At 37.0% G+C, this 14,527-nt stretch overlaps 1 protein-coding gene across 1 annotated transcript in view; it reads left to right on the top strand.

The window, feature by feature from the left end:
• Positions 1-14,527, top strand: part of ADARB2 (adenosine deaminase RNA specific B2 (inactive)) — a 422,890-nt gene that overhangs the window by 314,236 nt on the left and 94,127 nt on the right. The window contains exons 5-6 of the mRNA XM_053712956.1: positions 3,725-3,876; positions 8,564-8,732. Coding sequence (XP_053568931.1) covers positions 3,725-3,876; positions 8,564-8,732 — 321 coding nt within the window. The remainder of the gene's footprint in view (positions 1-3,724; positions 3,877-8,563; positions 8,733-14,527) is intronic.

Genomic DNA, 14,527 nt, shown 5'->3' with positions numbered 1-14,527 from the left:
ATCTTCTATCTTCATCCATCCGGCGTGGAGCGGGTCCATCTTCAAGACATCCGACGCGGAGGAGCATCCTCTTCATCCAACGGCTCTTCTCGAATGAAGGTTCCTTTAAATGACGTCATCCAAGATGGCGTCCCTTCAATTCCGATTGGCTGATAGAATTCTATCAGCCAATCGGAATTAAGGTAGAAAAAATCCTATTGGAGGATGCAATCAGCCAATAGGATTGAAGTTCAATCCTATTGGCTGATCCAATCAGCCAATAGGATTGAGCTCGCATTCTATTGGCTGTTCCAATCAGCCAATAGAATGCCATCTCAATCCTATTGGCTGATTGCATCAGCCAATAGGATTTTTTCTACCCTAATTACGATTAGCTGATAGAATTCTATCAGCCAATCGGAATTGAAGGGACGCCATCTTGGATAACGTTATTTAAAGGAACCTTCATTCGAGAAGAGCTGTCGGATGAAGAGGATGCTCCGCGTCGGATGTCTTGAAGATGACCCGCTCTGCACCGGATGTATGAAGATAGAAGATGCCATCTGGATGAAGACTTCTGCCTGTCTGGAGGACCACTTCGCCTGGCTTGGATGAAGACATCTCCCGGCTTTGTTGAGGACTTCGGCCCTGTTGGGTGAAGATGTCTCCTGGTAAGGTGATCTTCAAGGTGTTAGTTTTAGGTTTTTTTAAGGGGGGATTGGGTGGGTTTTAGAGTAGGGTTGGTTGTGTGGATGGTGGGTTTTAATGTTGAAGGGGTGATTTGTACTTTTTTTTTTTTACTTTTTTTTTACAGGTAAAAGAGCTGATTACTTTGGGGCAATGCCCCGCATGTCAGGGTTTTTTCCCTGTTGTGTTTGCCATGTGCTGCTGGCAGCCATTTTACTCACCTCTTCCTGACTATGGTGCATCGCAGGGGATGCTGCTCAGACGGGCCAGACTGGTGTGCATCATCCATATGAGAGAGGATGCAGTCTCAGAATTGTGATTTCATCAATTATTATTTAAAGGGCCTCTGTTCAGTATGCTTTGCCTTTGCGTTGTCTCAGACCTGTTTGTGAGAATTCCTGTGTATTACCTGGCTGCCTGACGTCCTTCCTGGTTCCTGATCCCTGGCTTGTTCCTGACTCTGCTGTTTTCCTTGTTCCTGATTCCGGCTCGTCTGACTATTAGCTTTGGCTCCTGACTCAGCTCGTCTGATTACCAGCTCTGGTTTTGACTCCTGGCTTGTTTTTTTACTTGTGGACTTTTTTATTATTTTTTGCTATTAATGAAGGTGTAATTATTTTTGCACTTCTCGTCTCAGTCTGATTCCTGGCACCCTGACAATGCAAAAGACACTTTTAAGGGCTATTTGTAATTTAGTGTAAGGTAGGGCTTTTTTTTATTTTGGGTTTTTTTATTTTATTTTTTTAGGCGGATTAGATAAGGTGTAATTAGTTTAAAATTCTTGTAATTTGTTTATTATTTTCTGTAATTTAGTGGGGGTTTTTTTACTTTAGATAATTTAATTTAATTGTATTTAATTTTATTTAAAGGGACAGTCTAGGCCAAAATAAACTTTCATGATTCAGATAGAGCATGTCATTTTAAACAATTTTCCAATTTACTTTTATCACCAATTTTGCTTTGTTCTCTTGGTATTCTTAGTTGAAAGCTTAACCTAGGAGGTTCATATGCTAATTTCTTAGACCTTGAAGCCCACCTCTTTCAGATTGCATTTTAAAAGTTTTTCACCACTAGAGGGTGTTAGTTCACATATTTCATATAGATAACACTGTGCTCATGCACGTGAAGTTATCTGGGAGCAGGCACTGATTGGCTAGACTGCAAGTCTGTCAAAAGAACTGAAAAAAGGGGCAGTTTGCAGAGGCTTAGATACAAGATAATCACAGAGGTTAAAAGTATATCATTATAACTGTGTTGGTTATGTAAAACTGGGAAATGGGTACTAAAGGGATTATCTATCTTTTAAAACAATAAAAATTCTGGTGTAGACTGTCCCTTTAATTTAGTTAATTTATTTAATTATAGAGTAGTGTTAGGTGTTAGTGTAACTTAGGTTAGGTTTTATTTTACAGGTACTTTTGTATTTATTTTAACTAGCTAGTTATTAAATAGTTAATAACTATTTAGTAACTATTCTACCTAGTTAAAATAAATACAAACTTGCCTGTAAAATAAAAATAAACCCTAAGCTAGATACAATGTAACTATTAGTTATATTGTAGCTAGCTTAGGGTTTATTTTATAGGTAAGTATTTAGTTTTAAATAGGAATAATTTATTAAATGATAGGAATATTTATTTAAATTTATTTAAATTTTATTTAAGTTATGGGGTGTTAGGGTTAGATTTAGGTTTAGGGGTTAATAACTTTAATATAGTGGCAGCGACGTTGGGGACGGCAGATTAGGGGTTAATAACTATAATGTAGGTGTCGGCGATGTTCGGGGGCAGCAGATTAGGGGTTAATACATATAATGTCGGTGGTGGCGGTGTCCGGAGCGGCAGATTAGGGGTTAATAATATAATGCAGTTGTCGTCGATTTCGGGAGCGGCAGATTAAGGGTTAATAAGTGTAAGATTAGGGGTGTTTAGACTCTGGGTTCATGTTAGGGTGTTAGGTGTAGACATAAATGTATTTTCCCCATAGGAATCAATGGGGCTGCGTTAGGAGCTAAACGCTGCTTTTTTGCAGGTGTTAGGTTTTTTTTCAGCCGGCTCTCCCCCATTGATTCCTATGGGGAAATCGTGCACGAGCACGTTTAGCCAGCTCACCGCTAACATAAGCAGCGATGGTATTGAGGTGAGATGTGGAGCAAAATTTTGCTCTACGCTCACTTTTTTGCGGTTAACGCCGAGTTTATAAAAACCCGTAATACCAGCACAGTCTGTAAGTGAGCGGTGAGCATAAACTGCTCGTTAGCACCGCATAGCCTCTAACGCAAAACTCGTAATCTAGCCGTTAGTTTTCTTAGAAATTATCAGTGTAACCCTGCCCCCACTGTGATATGGGAATTGACATCTTAATAAATTTAGTTTACATTCTGACTGATCTATGCATGAGCATGTTTGACTCACTGTTATCTAGTCTAGTCACTTAATAGTAACCAGCCTAGAAGTTTTATGACATCAGGCTAAGATAAAACTTCCTGCAGAGGCCCCTCCTCCTTGTAAGGCTGTGACAGGAAGTAAAGGCCACTGCACAAATGTAGGGGGAAAAAGAAATAAAAAGGTAAAATCCATTTAAACAGATGAATAGTACATTTTGCAATCATTTCTACTAAGTAGGAGATACAGCTTAGTGCTTTTTTTATTACAAAAATGAAACAGATTGTTTAATATCCCTTTAAGGCTCTCTCCCTGCTCCTCTGCTGCTTTGGAGCTAACAAACTAATTTTAAATGACCAAGTGAACAAATTTCAGGTGAAACAAAAGATTTTTTTTCCTGCTGAACAAGATTTGTTTGAAAATAATTTTTGCTCTAAGTATAGATCTAACAATTTTGCTAAGATTAGCATGTATATGTCTCATTTACATTTTCCACAGAACTTCGTAGATAAATATGTCTATCCATTGCCGTAAATAAATCACTGTTTTCCATATGGCACAGCATCATATTATTATCTCATCATTCCTAGCTGGTCAATTCTCAGCTCTGTGAGTTTTCAATCATCAGTCGCAGGTAGCAATGTGGTAATAATGCTGTTCTTTTCTGTTTATAGCAAACAGGGAACAGATTGGGAGCATTCGGTTTTCATCCGATTAAAAGAAGGAAGCTATAGACTGAGAGAAAACATCATGTTCCATTTGTATGTTAGCACGTCACCATGTGGAGATGCTCGGATCAACTCGCCCTATGAAATCACTTCTGATTGTAAGATTAATCTTTATTCCATTTGACATTTCTGCATTTCTTCCTAATTACTTCTGCATTAGTAGAAACTAGGCTATAAGGTTATGTTCTATTCAAGTCGATTTTTTTTTAATGGAACTTTTTGTAGAGAAAAATTGTTGTTAAAGGGACACTCAAGTCAGAATTAAAGTTTCAGAGGCAGCAGACCAGTTATGGAGCAGCGGTCTTAAGACTTGTGCGGAAACAGGGGCATTAGGGGCCATTCTGCCCTAGATAAATTAGCCCCTATGTGCTATTGTATTGTCTTGTTATCATGTATTTGTTGATTATGCAAATGTACTGTGTTGACTGTTCCTTTAAGCTGTGCAACTAGAACAGAATACAATCCTTTGTGTATCAGGCATTTTTAAAACATCTATTTTTAAGAGATATGGGGCATACCAGCCAAAATTGAATTGCACATGGGTGCATTTAATTTTTTAAATTAAGATTTTTTGAAATACACATGTATTAGCAAAAAATGCTTCTTCTGAAACCTAAATCTTTTTCAAGGTTGTACTTAAATATGCTCAGTGCACCAGCATTTTAAACATGACACTTGCTTGATGCTTGTATCATCTGCTAATCAATTTGCATAATTGCTAACATGATACAAACCCCACTGGCTCACAGAGCAGATACAGCATTTAAAATGCTGGTGCGCTGAGAATACAGCTATGCTTCAAATTCATATGCAAAGAAAAATGCTAAAACTAAAAGTGTTTACTTTTATTAGAAGCATTTATTGTAAATATGTTTGTATTTGAAGATGTAATTCATCTATGTGCAGTTCAGTGTTGACCAGAATGTCCCTTTAATTAAAACAATTTTGCTGTTGTTTTGCTGAAAGCTTATGTCAATGGACAGAAACTTGCTGTATTAAAAGATAATTATATTCAAAAATCCTTAAAACGACATTGTATTCAACATTTTTTTTTCATGTCAATGAAAGTCATCAGAATTTGTAGATGTGTAGACTATTTTAAAGGGACGTTAAAATGTAACTTGTCAAAAATTAATTTATGCAAATGAAACAAAAGTGTAACATACATATGGAGCTCACCTACATGATAATTGATTGATATATATACTATGCATGTATAAACATCACTTAAATGTCCCTTTAAAGCAGGAAATGTGTTTGCATACCTAGGTATCCATCATTCATTAGCTATTAGGACACTCCTCTACAAATCTAAAAGAAAAAAAAGAAGAAAAAAACTGTAATACATTTTGAAATACTTTTTTTAGATGGAACAAAGTACTACCTATTCATAATGTCCCTTTAACTGTGTTTTAGTATTGGGTTTGGAATATTTGTGGATAAAGTGTAACCTCACAGTAATACACTAGCATTTAAAAAAATGGGCATACAAATAAAGCACCCTAAATATCTCATAATATCTTCATTTTTACCTTTATCAAAGTATATATTAAGGTTAGTTGACTTATCTTTAAAGGGATAGTAAAGTCCAAATTAAACTTTCATGATTCAGATAGCGAATGTCTTTTTAAACAACTTTCCAATTTACTTTTATCATCGCATTTGCTTTGTTCTCTTTGTATTCTATAATTTAAAGCTAAACCTGAAGGCCACCTCTTATCTGAATGCATTTGACAGTTTTTCACAGCTTGAGGGGTCTAGTTCATGTGTGCCATATAGAGAGCATTGTGCTCATGTACGTGGAATTATTTAAGAGTCAGTACTAATTGCCTGAAATGAAAGTCTATCAAAAGATCTGAGATAAGGAGGCAGTCTGCAGAAGCTTAGATACAAGGTAGTCACAGAGGTAAAAAGTATATTAATATAACAATGTGGGTTACGAGAAACTCCGGAATGGTAAATAAAGGGATTATCTATCTTTTTAAACAATAACATTTTTGGTGTTCACTGTCCGTTTAAATAAACAATTGCCTACCTCTTAGTCTAAGTTTAAGGGGCAACTTGTAGTTTGTGACTGCATACAGGAATATAATTTTAATTGGACAAGTTAAAGGGATACTGAACCCAATTTTTTTTTTCTTTCATGATTCAGATAGAGCATACAATTTTAAGCAACTTTCTAATTTACTTCTATTATCAATTTTTCTTCGTTCTCTTGCTATCTTTATTTGAAAAAGCATCTAAGCTAAGGAGCCAGCAAATGTTTGGTTCAGAACCATGGACAGCTCTTGTTTATTGGTGCTGTCCAATCAGCAAGGACAACCCAGGTTGTTCACCAAAAATGGGCCGGCATCTAAACTTACATTCTTGCTTTTCAAATAAACATGCCAAGAGATTGAAGAAAATTTGATAATAGGAGTAAATTAGAAATTTGCTTAAAATTGCATGCTCTATCTGAATCACGAAAGAAAAAATTTGGGTTCAGTGTCCCTTTAACCCCTTAATGACAGAGGACGTACCAGATACGTCATAGGAACAACTTCCCTTAATGACAGTTGACGTACCTGGTACGTCCTCTGTTGTCTGAAGTGCTGGAAGCGATCATGATCGCTTCCAGCTGCTTACAAGGGATTGTAGTGATGCCTCAATATTGAGGCATCACTGCAATCCCCCATTTAACATACCGATGCAGAAAGGGCCACTCTGTGGCCCCATCTGCATCGGCTATGGATGTAAACAAAGTCGTTGGTGGGTGGGAGGAGCTTTTGGCACTATGTACCTTAGTTGTGGATTCCCCAATCGGACTATCATTGTCGGCAGTTTGTGCTGGGAAGGCATTTGCGGCCGGGGGGGGGCGTGGGGGGGCGGGTGCACGCGCATGCGCGCGCACGGAAAATATGCTTGCAACTTTAAAAAAAAAAAAAGCATCAATGTAGATGCAGGGGATCTCCTTTCTTTAGTAAGGGATCTGGGAGGGGGAGGGATGTATATTATTTAGAGGGGCCAGCTACACTACAGAAAATAAATATTTCATATAAAAAAAAGTAAAAAAAAAATATTTTGGGGGGCAAATAGGGTACTGTCAGACAGCTGCCAGTACCCAAGATGGCGGCAAATAGATAGAGGGGGAGGGTTAGAGAGATGTATGGGGGGGGATCAGGGAGGTTGTGGGGTAAGGGGGGATCCATCACTGCAGACTGTATGAAAAAATAAAATAAAAAAATAAAAAATATTTTTATTTCAGTACTGGCAGACTTTCTGCCTGTACTTAAGATGGCGGTGACAATTGTGAGGTGGGGGAGGGAAGAGAGCTGTTTGAGGGGGGTCAGGGGGGGGTCAGGAGGTGGGATGTGTCAGGTGGGAGGCTGATCTCTACACTAAAGCTAAAAATTAACCCTACAAGCTACCTAATTAACCCCTTAACTGCTGGGCATATTACAAGTGTGGTGCGCAGCAGTATTTAACGGCCTTATTATTAACAAAAAGCAACACCAAAGCCATATATGTCTGCTATTTCTGAACAAAGGGGATACCAGAGAAGCATTTACAACCATTTGTGCCATAATTGCACAAGCTGTTTGTAAATCATTTCAGTGAGAAACCTAAAATTGTGAAAAATTTTAGTTTTTTTTTTATTTGATCGTATTTGGCGGTGAAATGGTGGCATGAAATATACCAAAATGGGCCTAGATCAATAATTTGGGTTGTCTACTACACTACACTAAAGCTAAAATTAAACCTAAAAGCTCCCTACAAGCTCCCTAATTAACCCCTTCACTGCTGGGCATAATACACATGTGGTGTGCAGCTGCATTTAGCGGCCTTCTAATTACCAAAAAGCAACGCCAAAGCCATATAGGTCTGCTATTTCTGAACAAAGGGGATCCCAGAGAAGTATTTACAACCATTTATGCCATAATTGCACAAGCTGTTTGTAAATAAATTCAGCGAGAAACCTAAAGTTTGTGAAAAAATTTGTGAAAAATTCAACAATTTTTTTTATTTGATCGCATTTGGCGGTGAAATGGTGGCATGAAATATACCAAAATGGGCCTAGATCAATGCTTTGGGATGTCTTCTAAATATAAATATATGCATGTCAAGGTATATTTTGGGATTCCTGAAAGATATCAGTGTTCCAATGTAACTAGCGCTAATTTTGAAAAAAAGTGGTTTGGAAATAGCAAAGTGCTATTTGTATTTATGGCCCTATAACTTGCAAAAAAAGCAAAGAACATGTAAACATTGGGTATTTCTAAACTCAGGACAAAATTTAGAAACTATTTAGAATGGGTGTATTTTGGTGGTTTTAGATGTGTAACAGATTTTGGGGGTCAAAGTTCGAAAAAGTGTGTTTTTTTTCAATTTTTTCCTCATATTTTATATTTTTCTTTATAGTAAATTATAAGATATGATGAAAATAATGGTATCTTTAGAAAGTCCATTTAATGGCGAGAAAAACGGTATATAATATGTGTGGGTACAGTAAATGAGTAAGAGGAAAATTACAGCTAAACACAAACACCGCAAAAATGTAAAAATAGCTTTTGTCATTAAGGGTAAGAAAATTGAAAAATGGTCCGGTCATTAAGGGGTTAAGTAGCTCCTTTCAGTGGACAGCATCAACTTCACATTTCAAAAGGTTTGATTAAAAAAAACAACTATGAATTATGAGTGATATTGTGTTGGCTTTACTATAACAAGCGAGAAATTCCGCTGCATTGATTTATACTTTTTTGTTGACCTTAAATACTAAAAGTGTATAACAAGATGTTTTCTCCACAGTAAACAGGTGTAAGCACATAGTCAGGAAATTCCGAGGTCACCTTCGAACTAAGATAGAGTCTGGAGAAGGAACAATTCCTATACAATGTCAGACTGCAGTGCAGACTTGGGACGGCGTCTTGTCAGGAGAGCAGCTAGTAACAATGTCTTGCACAGATAAAATAACCAGGTAATTTTACATTTCACGCTTTCAAAAAAGACCACTATTATTCAGGGGCGTATTACTGCCTAGGCCGACAAGGCACGGGCCTAGGGCAGCACAAAACCTAAATACACCACTGCTATTTTTACAAATACGGGTAAGAAAAAGCTACTTCTTCTTTTTTTGTTTTTTGTTAACAGGAAGTGAAAACCCAAACATTTTATTTCATGAGTCAGATAGAGAATGTGATTTTAAATAACTTTCCAATGTATTTATATGATCTCATTTGTTTTTGTAATCTTTGTATCATTTGTTGAAAAGTATAGCTAGGTAGGCTCGCAAGCTGCTGATTGGTAGCTGCACCTTTTGTTATTGGCTTTCATCTAGATCACAGTAATGCATTGCTTCTACTAGAGAATGAAGCAAATTCTACCTGAATAATATTATTATATTTAAAGGGACATGAATGTAAAGATTAAACATTATGGTATTGACAGAGCATGCAATTTTAGGAGACTTTTTAATTTACTTTGTTTCCTTTTAATTCTTTTGTTGAAAAGCATACCTAAGTAGGCTCAGGAGCAGCAAGTCACTAATATGAGCTAACTGGGATTGGTGGATAAGCACATATGCCTCTTGTAATTGAGTCATCAGATAAATTCAGCTATCTCCCAGTAATGCATTGCTGCTCTGGAGCTGACTTTAACTATGTGTTTAACACAGTTGCAGGGTTAAACACCTAGCTATATGTGAGCATGAGCAATAAGAAAATGCTTTAACATTTTACAGTTTTCTTGCATATGTATGTCTCTTTAAGCCCTTTAGCAAAAAAAAAAAATCAGAAACTGTAATATATTTAAATCACTAACGGCTAGATTTAGAGTTCTGCGGCCAAAGGGGTGCGTTAGCTACGCGTGCTTTTTTTCTCCCGCACCTTTTAAATACCGCTGGTATTTAGAGTTCACAGAAGGGCTGCGTTAGGCTCCAAAAAGGGAGCGTAGAGCATAATTTACCGCCACTGCAACTCTAGATACCAGCGTTGCTTACGGACGCGGCCAGCTTCAAATACGTACTTGTGCACGATTCCCCCATAGGAAACAATGGGGCTGTTTGAGCTGAAAAAAAACCTAACACCTGAAAAAAAGCAGCGTTCAGCTCCTAACGCAGCTACATTGTTTCCTATGGGGAAACACTTCCTAAGTCTGCACCTAACACTCTAACATGTACCCCGAGTCTAAACACCCCTAACCTTACACTTATTAACCCCTAATCTGCCGCCCCCACTATCGCTGACCCCTGCATATTATTATTAACCCCTAATCAGCCGCTCCGTACACCGCCGCAAGCTACATTATACCCCTAATCTGCTGCCCCTAACACCGCCGACCCCTATATTATATTTATTAACCCCTAATCTGCCGCCCCCGCTATCGCTGACTCCTGCATTTTATTATTAACCCCTAATCTGCCGACCGCACACCGCTGCCACCTACGTTATCCCTATGAACCCCTAATCTGCTGCCCCTAACACCGCCGACCCCTATATTATATTTATTAACCCCTAATATGCCGCCCCCAACGTCGCCGCTACCTACCTACACTTATTAACCCCTAATCTGCCGACCGGACCGCGCCGCTATTATAATAAAGTTATTAACCCCTAATCCGCCTCACTCCCGCCTCAATAACCCTATAATAAATAGTATTAACCCCTAATCTGCCCTCCCTAACATCGCCGACACCTAACTTCAATAGTATTAACCCCTAATCTGCCGATCGGAGCTCACCGCTACTCTAATAAATTTTTTAACCCCTAAAGCTAATTCTAACCCTAACACCCCCCTAAATTAAATATAATTTTATTCTAACAAAATAAATTAACTCTTATTAAATAAATTATTCCTATTTAAATCTAAATACTTACCTGTAAAATAAACCCTAATATAGCTACAATATAAATTATAATTATATTGTAGCTATTTTAGGATTAATATTTATTTTACAGGCAACTTTGTATTTATTTTAACCAGGTACAATAGCTATTAAATAGTTAATAACTATTTAATAGCTACCTAGTTAAAATAATTACAAAATTACCTGTAAAATAAATCCTAACCTAAGTTACAATTAAACCTAACACTACACTATCAATAAATTAATTAAATAAAATACCTACAATTATCTACAATTAAACCTAACACTACACTATCAATAAATTAATTAAATACAATACCTACAAATAAATACAATGAAATAAACTAACTAAAGTACAAAAAATAAAAAAGAACTAAGTTACAAAAAATAAAAAAAATATTTACAAACATTAGAAAAATATTACAACAATTTTAAACTAATTACACCTACTCTAAGCCCCCTAATAAAATAACAAAGCCCCCCAAAATAAAAAAATGCCCTACCCTATTCTAAAATTAAAATAGAAAAGCTCTTTTACCTTACCAGCCCTGAAAAGGGCCATTTGCGGGGCATGCCCCAAAGAATTCAGCTCTTTTGCCTGTAAAAAAAAAACATACAATACCCCCCCCCAACATTACAACCCACCACCCACATACCCCTAATCTAACCCAAACCCCCCTTAAATAAACCTAACACTAAGCCCCTGAAGATCTCCCTACCTTGTCTTCACCACACCGGGTCCCGATCTGTCCAGAAGAGCCTCCGATGTCTTGATCCAAGCCCAAGCGGGGGGCTGAAGAGTGACATCCATCCTCGGGCTGAAGTCTGGATCCAAGCGGGCGCTGAAGAAGTCCATCATCGGGATGAAGTCTTCTATGAAGCAGCATCTTCAATCTTCTTTCTTCCAGAGCCATCATCTTCCAGCCGACGCGGAACATCCTCTTCTACCGATGCCTACTCGCCGAATGACGGTTCCTTTAAATGACGTCATCCATGATGGCGTCCATCGAATTCCGATTGGCTGATAGGATTCTATCAGCCAATCGGAATTAAGGTAGGAAAATTCTGATTGGCTGATGGAATCAGCCAATCAGATTCAAGTTCAATCCGATTGGCTAATCCGATCAGCCAATCAGATTGAGCTCGCATTCTATTGGCTGTTTCGATTGTTTTGTTAGATGTAACATATATGCAGAGATATTAGGTATTAAGGGCCAGATTACAAATGGAGCGCTAAATATCAATTTAGTGAAATCGATATTTGCGCTCCAGTGTGTAATACCAGCGCAAGATAATATTCAGAACCTAAGCGCAGTGATGGGGGTAAGTAGCTCAGCGATTGCAGCAAATAGAAATATATATTTATATGCTTATATAAATGTATTTTTATGTGTTAAAATGTATATATACACACACTAACACATAAATATATATGTATATAAGCATAGACATACTGTATATATTTACTGGTAACACACAGTTTCCATAGACTGCAATGTAAAGGAACTTTTTAGTGCTGTTTTTGTTTTCTAACACCCCACACCCGCCAACTTTATCCCCAAAATACTATACTATAGTGCAGTTATTTTATTTAAAAAATAAAGATTCTGCTATCTATATATTTTTTAATAAAATACACTACACTGTATTTTGCGGGCATTTGGGGTACATTTATAAAACTAACCAGCGCTAATTGCTAGTGTTGGTTTGTGGTAATGGCTGGCTAAGTTTAGCATGCCGAAGCTCCCATGATATGATTATTAATACCACCTTTTGCAAATTAGATCTAACACTTTAAACACTTAAACTAAACGGATCTAACAAATATCTATCAGCCTCTCTCCCCCCCCCCCCCCCAATTTAGTATGTAATATCTCTGTAATTATGTTAGATCTAACAAAACAAATGACTGATCATACCTTATCTAACAAGTATCTTTCAAATTACATAAAAATGTGTCCAATTTTTTGATAAAGGGGGGCTGATGTTGGGTTAGCCCCCTCCAAATAATTGTTAATACCAGTTTTAGCTTGTTAGCTCTAACATAATAAACAATTGATCAAACCTGATCTAACAAATATCTATTAGCATGAATATTTTTTTTACTGAAATTTTGATTTGGGGGGCCACCCCCCCTAATGTAATACCAAATATCTCTGTAATTATGCTAGATCTAACAAAACATATGACTGATCATACCTGATCTAACAAGTATCTTTCAAATTAAATAAAATGTTTTTTATTTGTTTTTTCCAGTTTTTTGATAAGGGGGGTTGATGATGGGTTAGCCCCCCTCCAAATAATTGTTAACACTGCCCTTGTATGCTAGATCTATAGATCTAATGAAAACAACAATTGATAAAACCTGATCTAACAAAGATCTAGCCAACTGAATGAAGTTTCTTTTAAAATTTTAATTGGGGGGGGGGGGGGGTAACCCGGCTGAGATAGATGTTTGCCTGTTGAAACATTTGAGAGTTTGGGTTCTACAAATATGATTGAAACAAGGGACAGTAAAGTAATGATCTTTTTAGATGATTTATGTTACTGATCCTATAAACACATTAAAGGGATATTCAACACCTAGCATATATCAGCAATTAAGCCCTGCTTTGGAAAATGTTTTAAAATGATCTTATCTTGTCATTTTGTTTGCACAACTGGAATGGTTTTGCAAATCAAGACCAGTATATGGATGCACCTCTTGAAAAATCTGGGGCCCCTCCAATATGCAGCGTCTCCCGCAAAAGCCGGCGACGCCGTTTTTTTGCGCGGGTTTGGTATCCTATATACAGCGCCGCATATAAATGCGGCACGTATATTTCACCCGTCGGACGTAGTTTTTTCCCCCATAGATTAACATATAAAACCTGCGCAATTTGGTATCCAATATCCAGCACAAGGCCTTACGTGGCGAAAATGGAGAAAACTTACTCCATTTTTACCTCGCCATAAAAAGCAGCCGTAGTAGGCCTTGCGCTGAGTATGGGAGCACCGTAACTCCCTAAAATGCCTACAAAAAAAAACCTAACACCTAACGCATGCGCAATGTCTATCTACCTGTCAACCGCAATCCCCCACCGCAATACCTTTTAAAGTGTTTAACCCCTAAACCGCCGCTCCCGGACCCCGCCTCCACTAAATAAAGTGTTTAACCCCTAAACCGCCGCTACCGGACCTTGCCGCCACCTACATTAAATTTATTAACCCCTAATCTGACCCCCCTACACCGCCGCCACCTACATTAAATATATTAACCCCTAATCTGACCCCCCTACACCTCCGCCACCTACATTAAATATATTAACCCCTAATCTGACCCCCCTACACCGCCGCCACCTACATTAAATGTATTACCCCCTAAACCTAAGTCTAACCCTAACACCCCTAACTTAATTATTATTTAAATAAATCTAAATAATATTAATATTATTAACTAAATTATTCCTATTTAAAACTAAATACTTACCTATAAAATAAACCCTAAGATAGCTACAATATAATTGTAGCTATTTTAGGATTTATATTTATTTTACAGGTAACTTTGTATTTATTTTAGCTAGGTACAATATATATTAAATAGTTAATAACTATTTAATAGCTACCTAGTTAAAATAATTACAAAATTACCTGTAAAATAAATCCTAACCTAAGTTACAAATACACCTAACACTACACTATCAATAAATTAATTAAATAAATTAACTACAATTATCTAAAATAAAATAAAATTAAACTAAACTATATTACAAAAAAAACCCCACTAAATTACAAAAAATAAAAAAATATTACAAAAAGTTTAATCTAATTACACCTAATCTAAGCCCCCTAATAAAATAAAAAGCCCCCCAAAATAATAAAATTTGCCTACCCTAAACTAAATTACAAATAGCCCTTAAAAGGGCCTT

This window comes from Bombina bombina, chromosome 5, assembly GCF_027579735.1.
Source record: "Bombina bombina isolate aBomBom1 chromosome 5, aBomBom1.pri, whole genome shotgun sequence".
Classification (NCBI taxonomy): Eukaryota; Metazoa; Chordata; class Amphibia; order Anura; family Bombinatoridae; genus Bombina; species Bombina bombina.
This window is presented reverse-complemented; position numbering and strand designations above follow the sequence as displayed.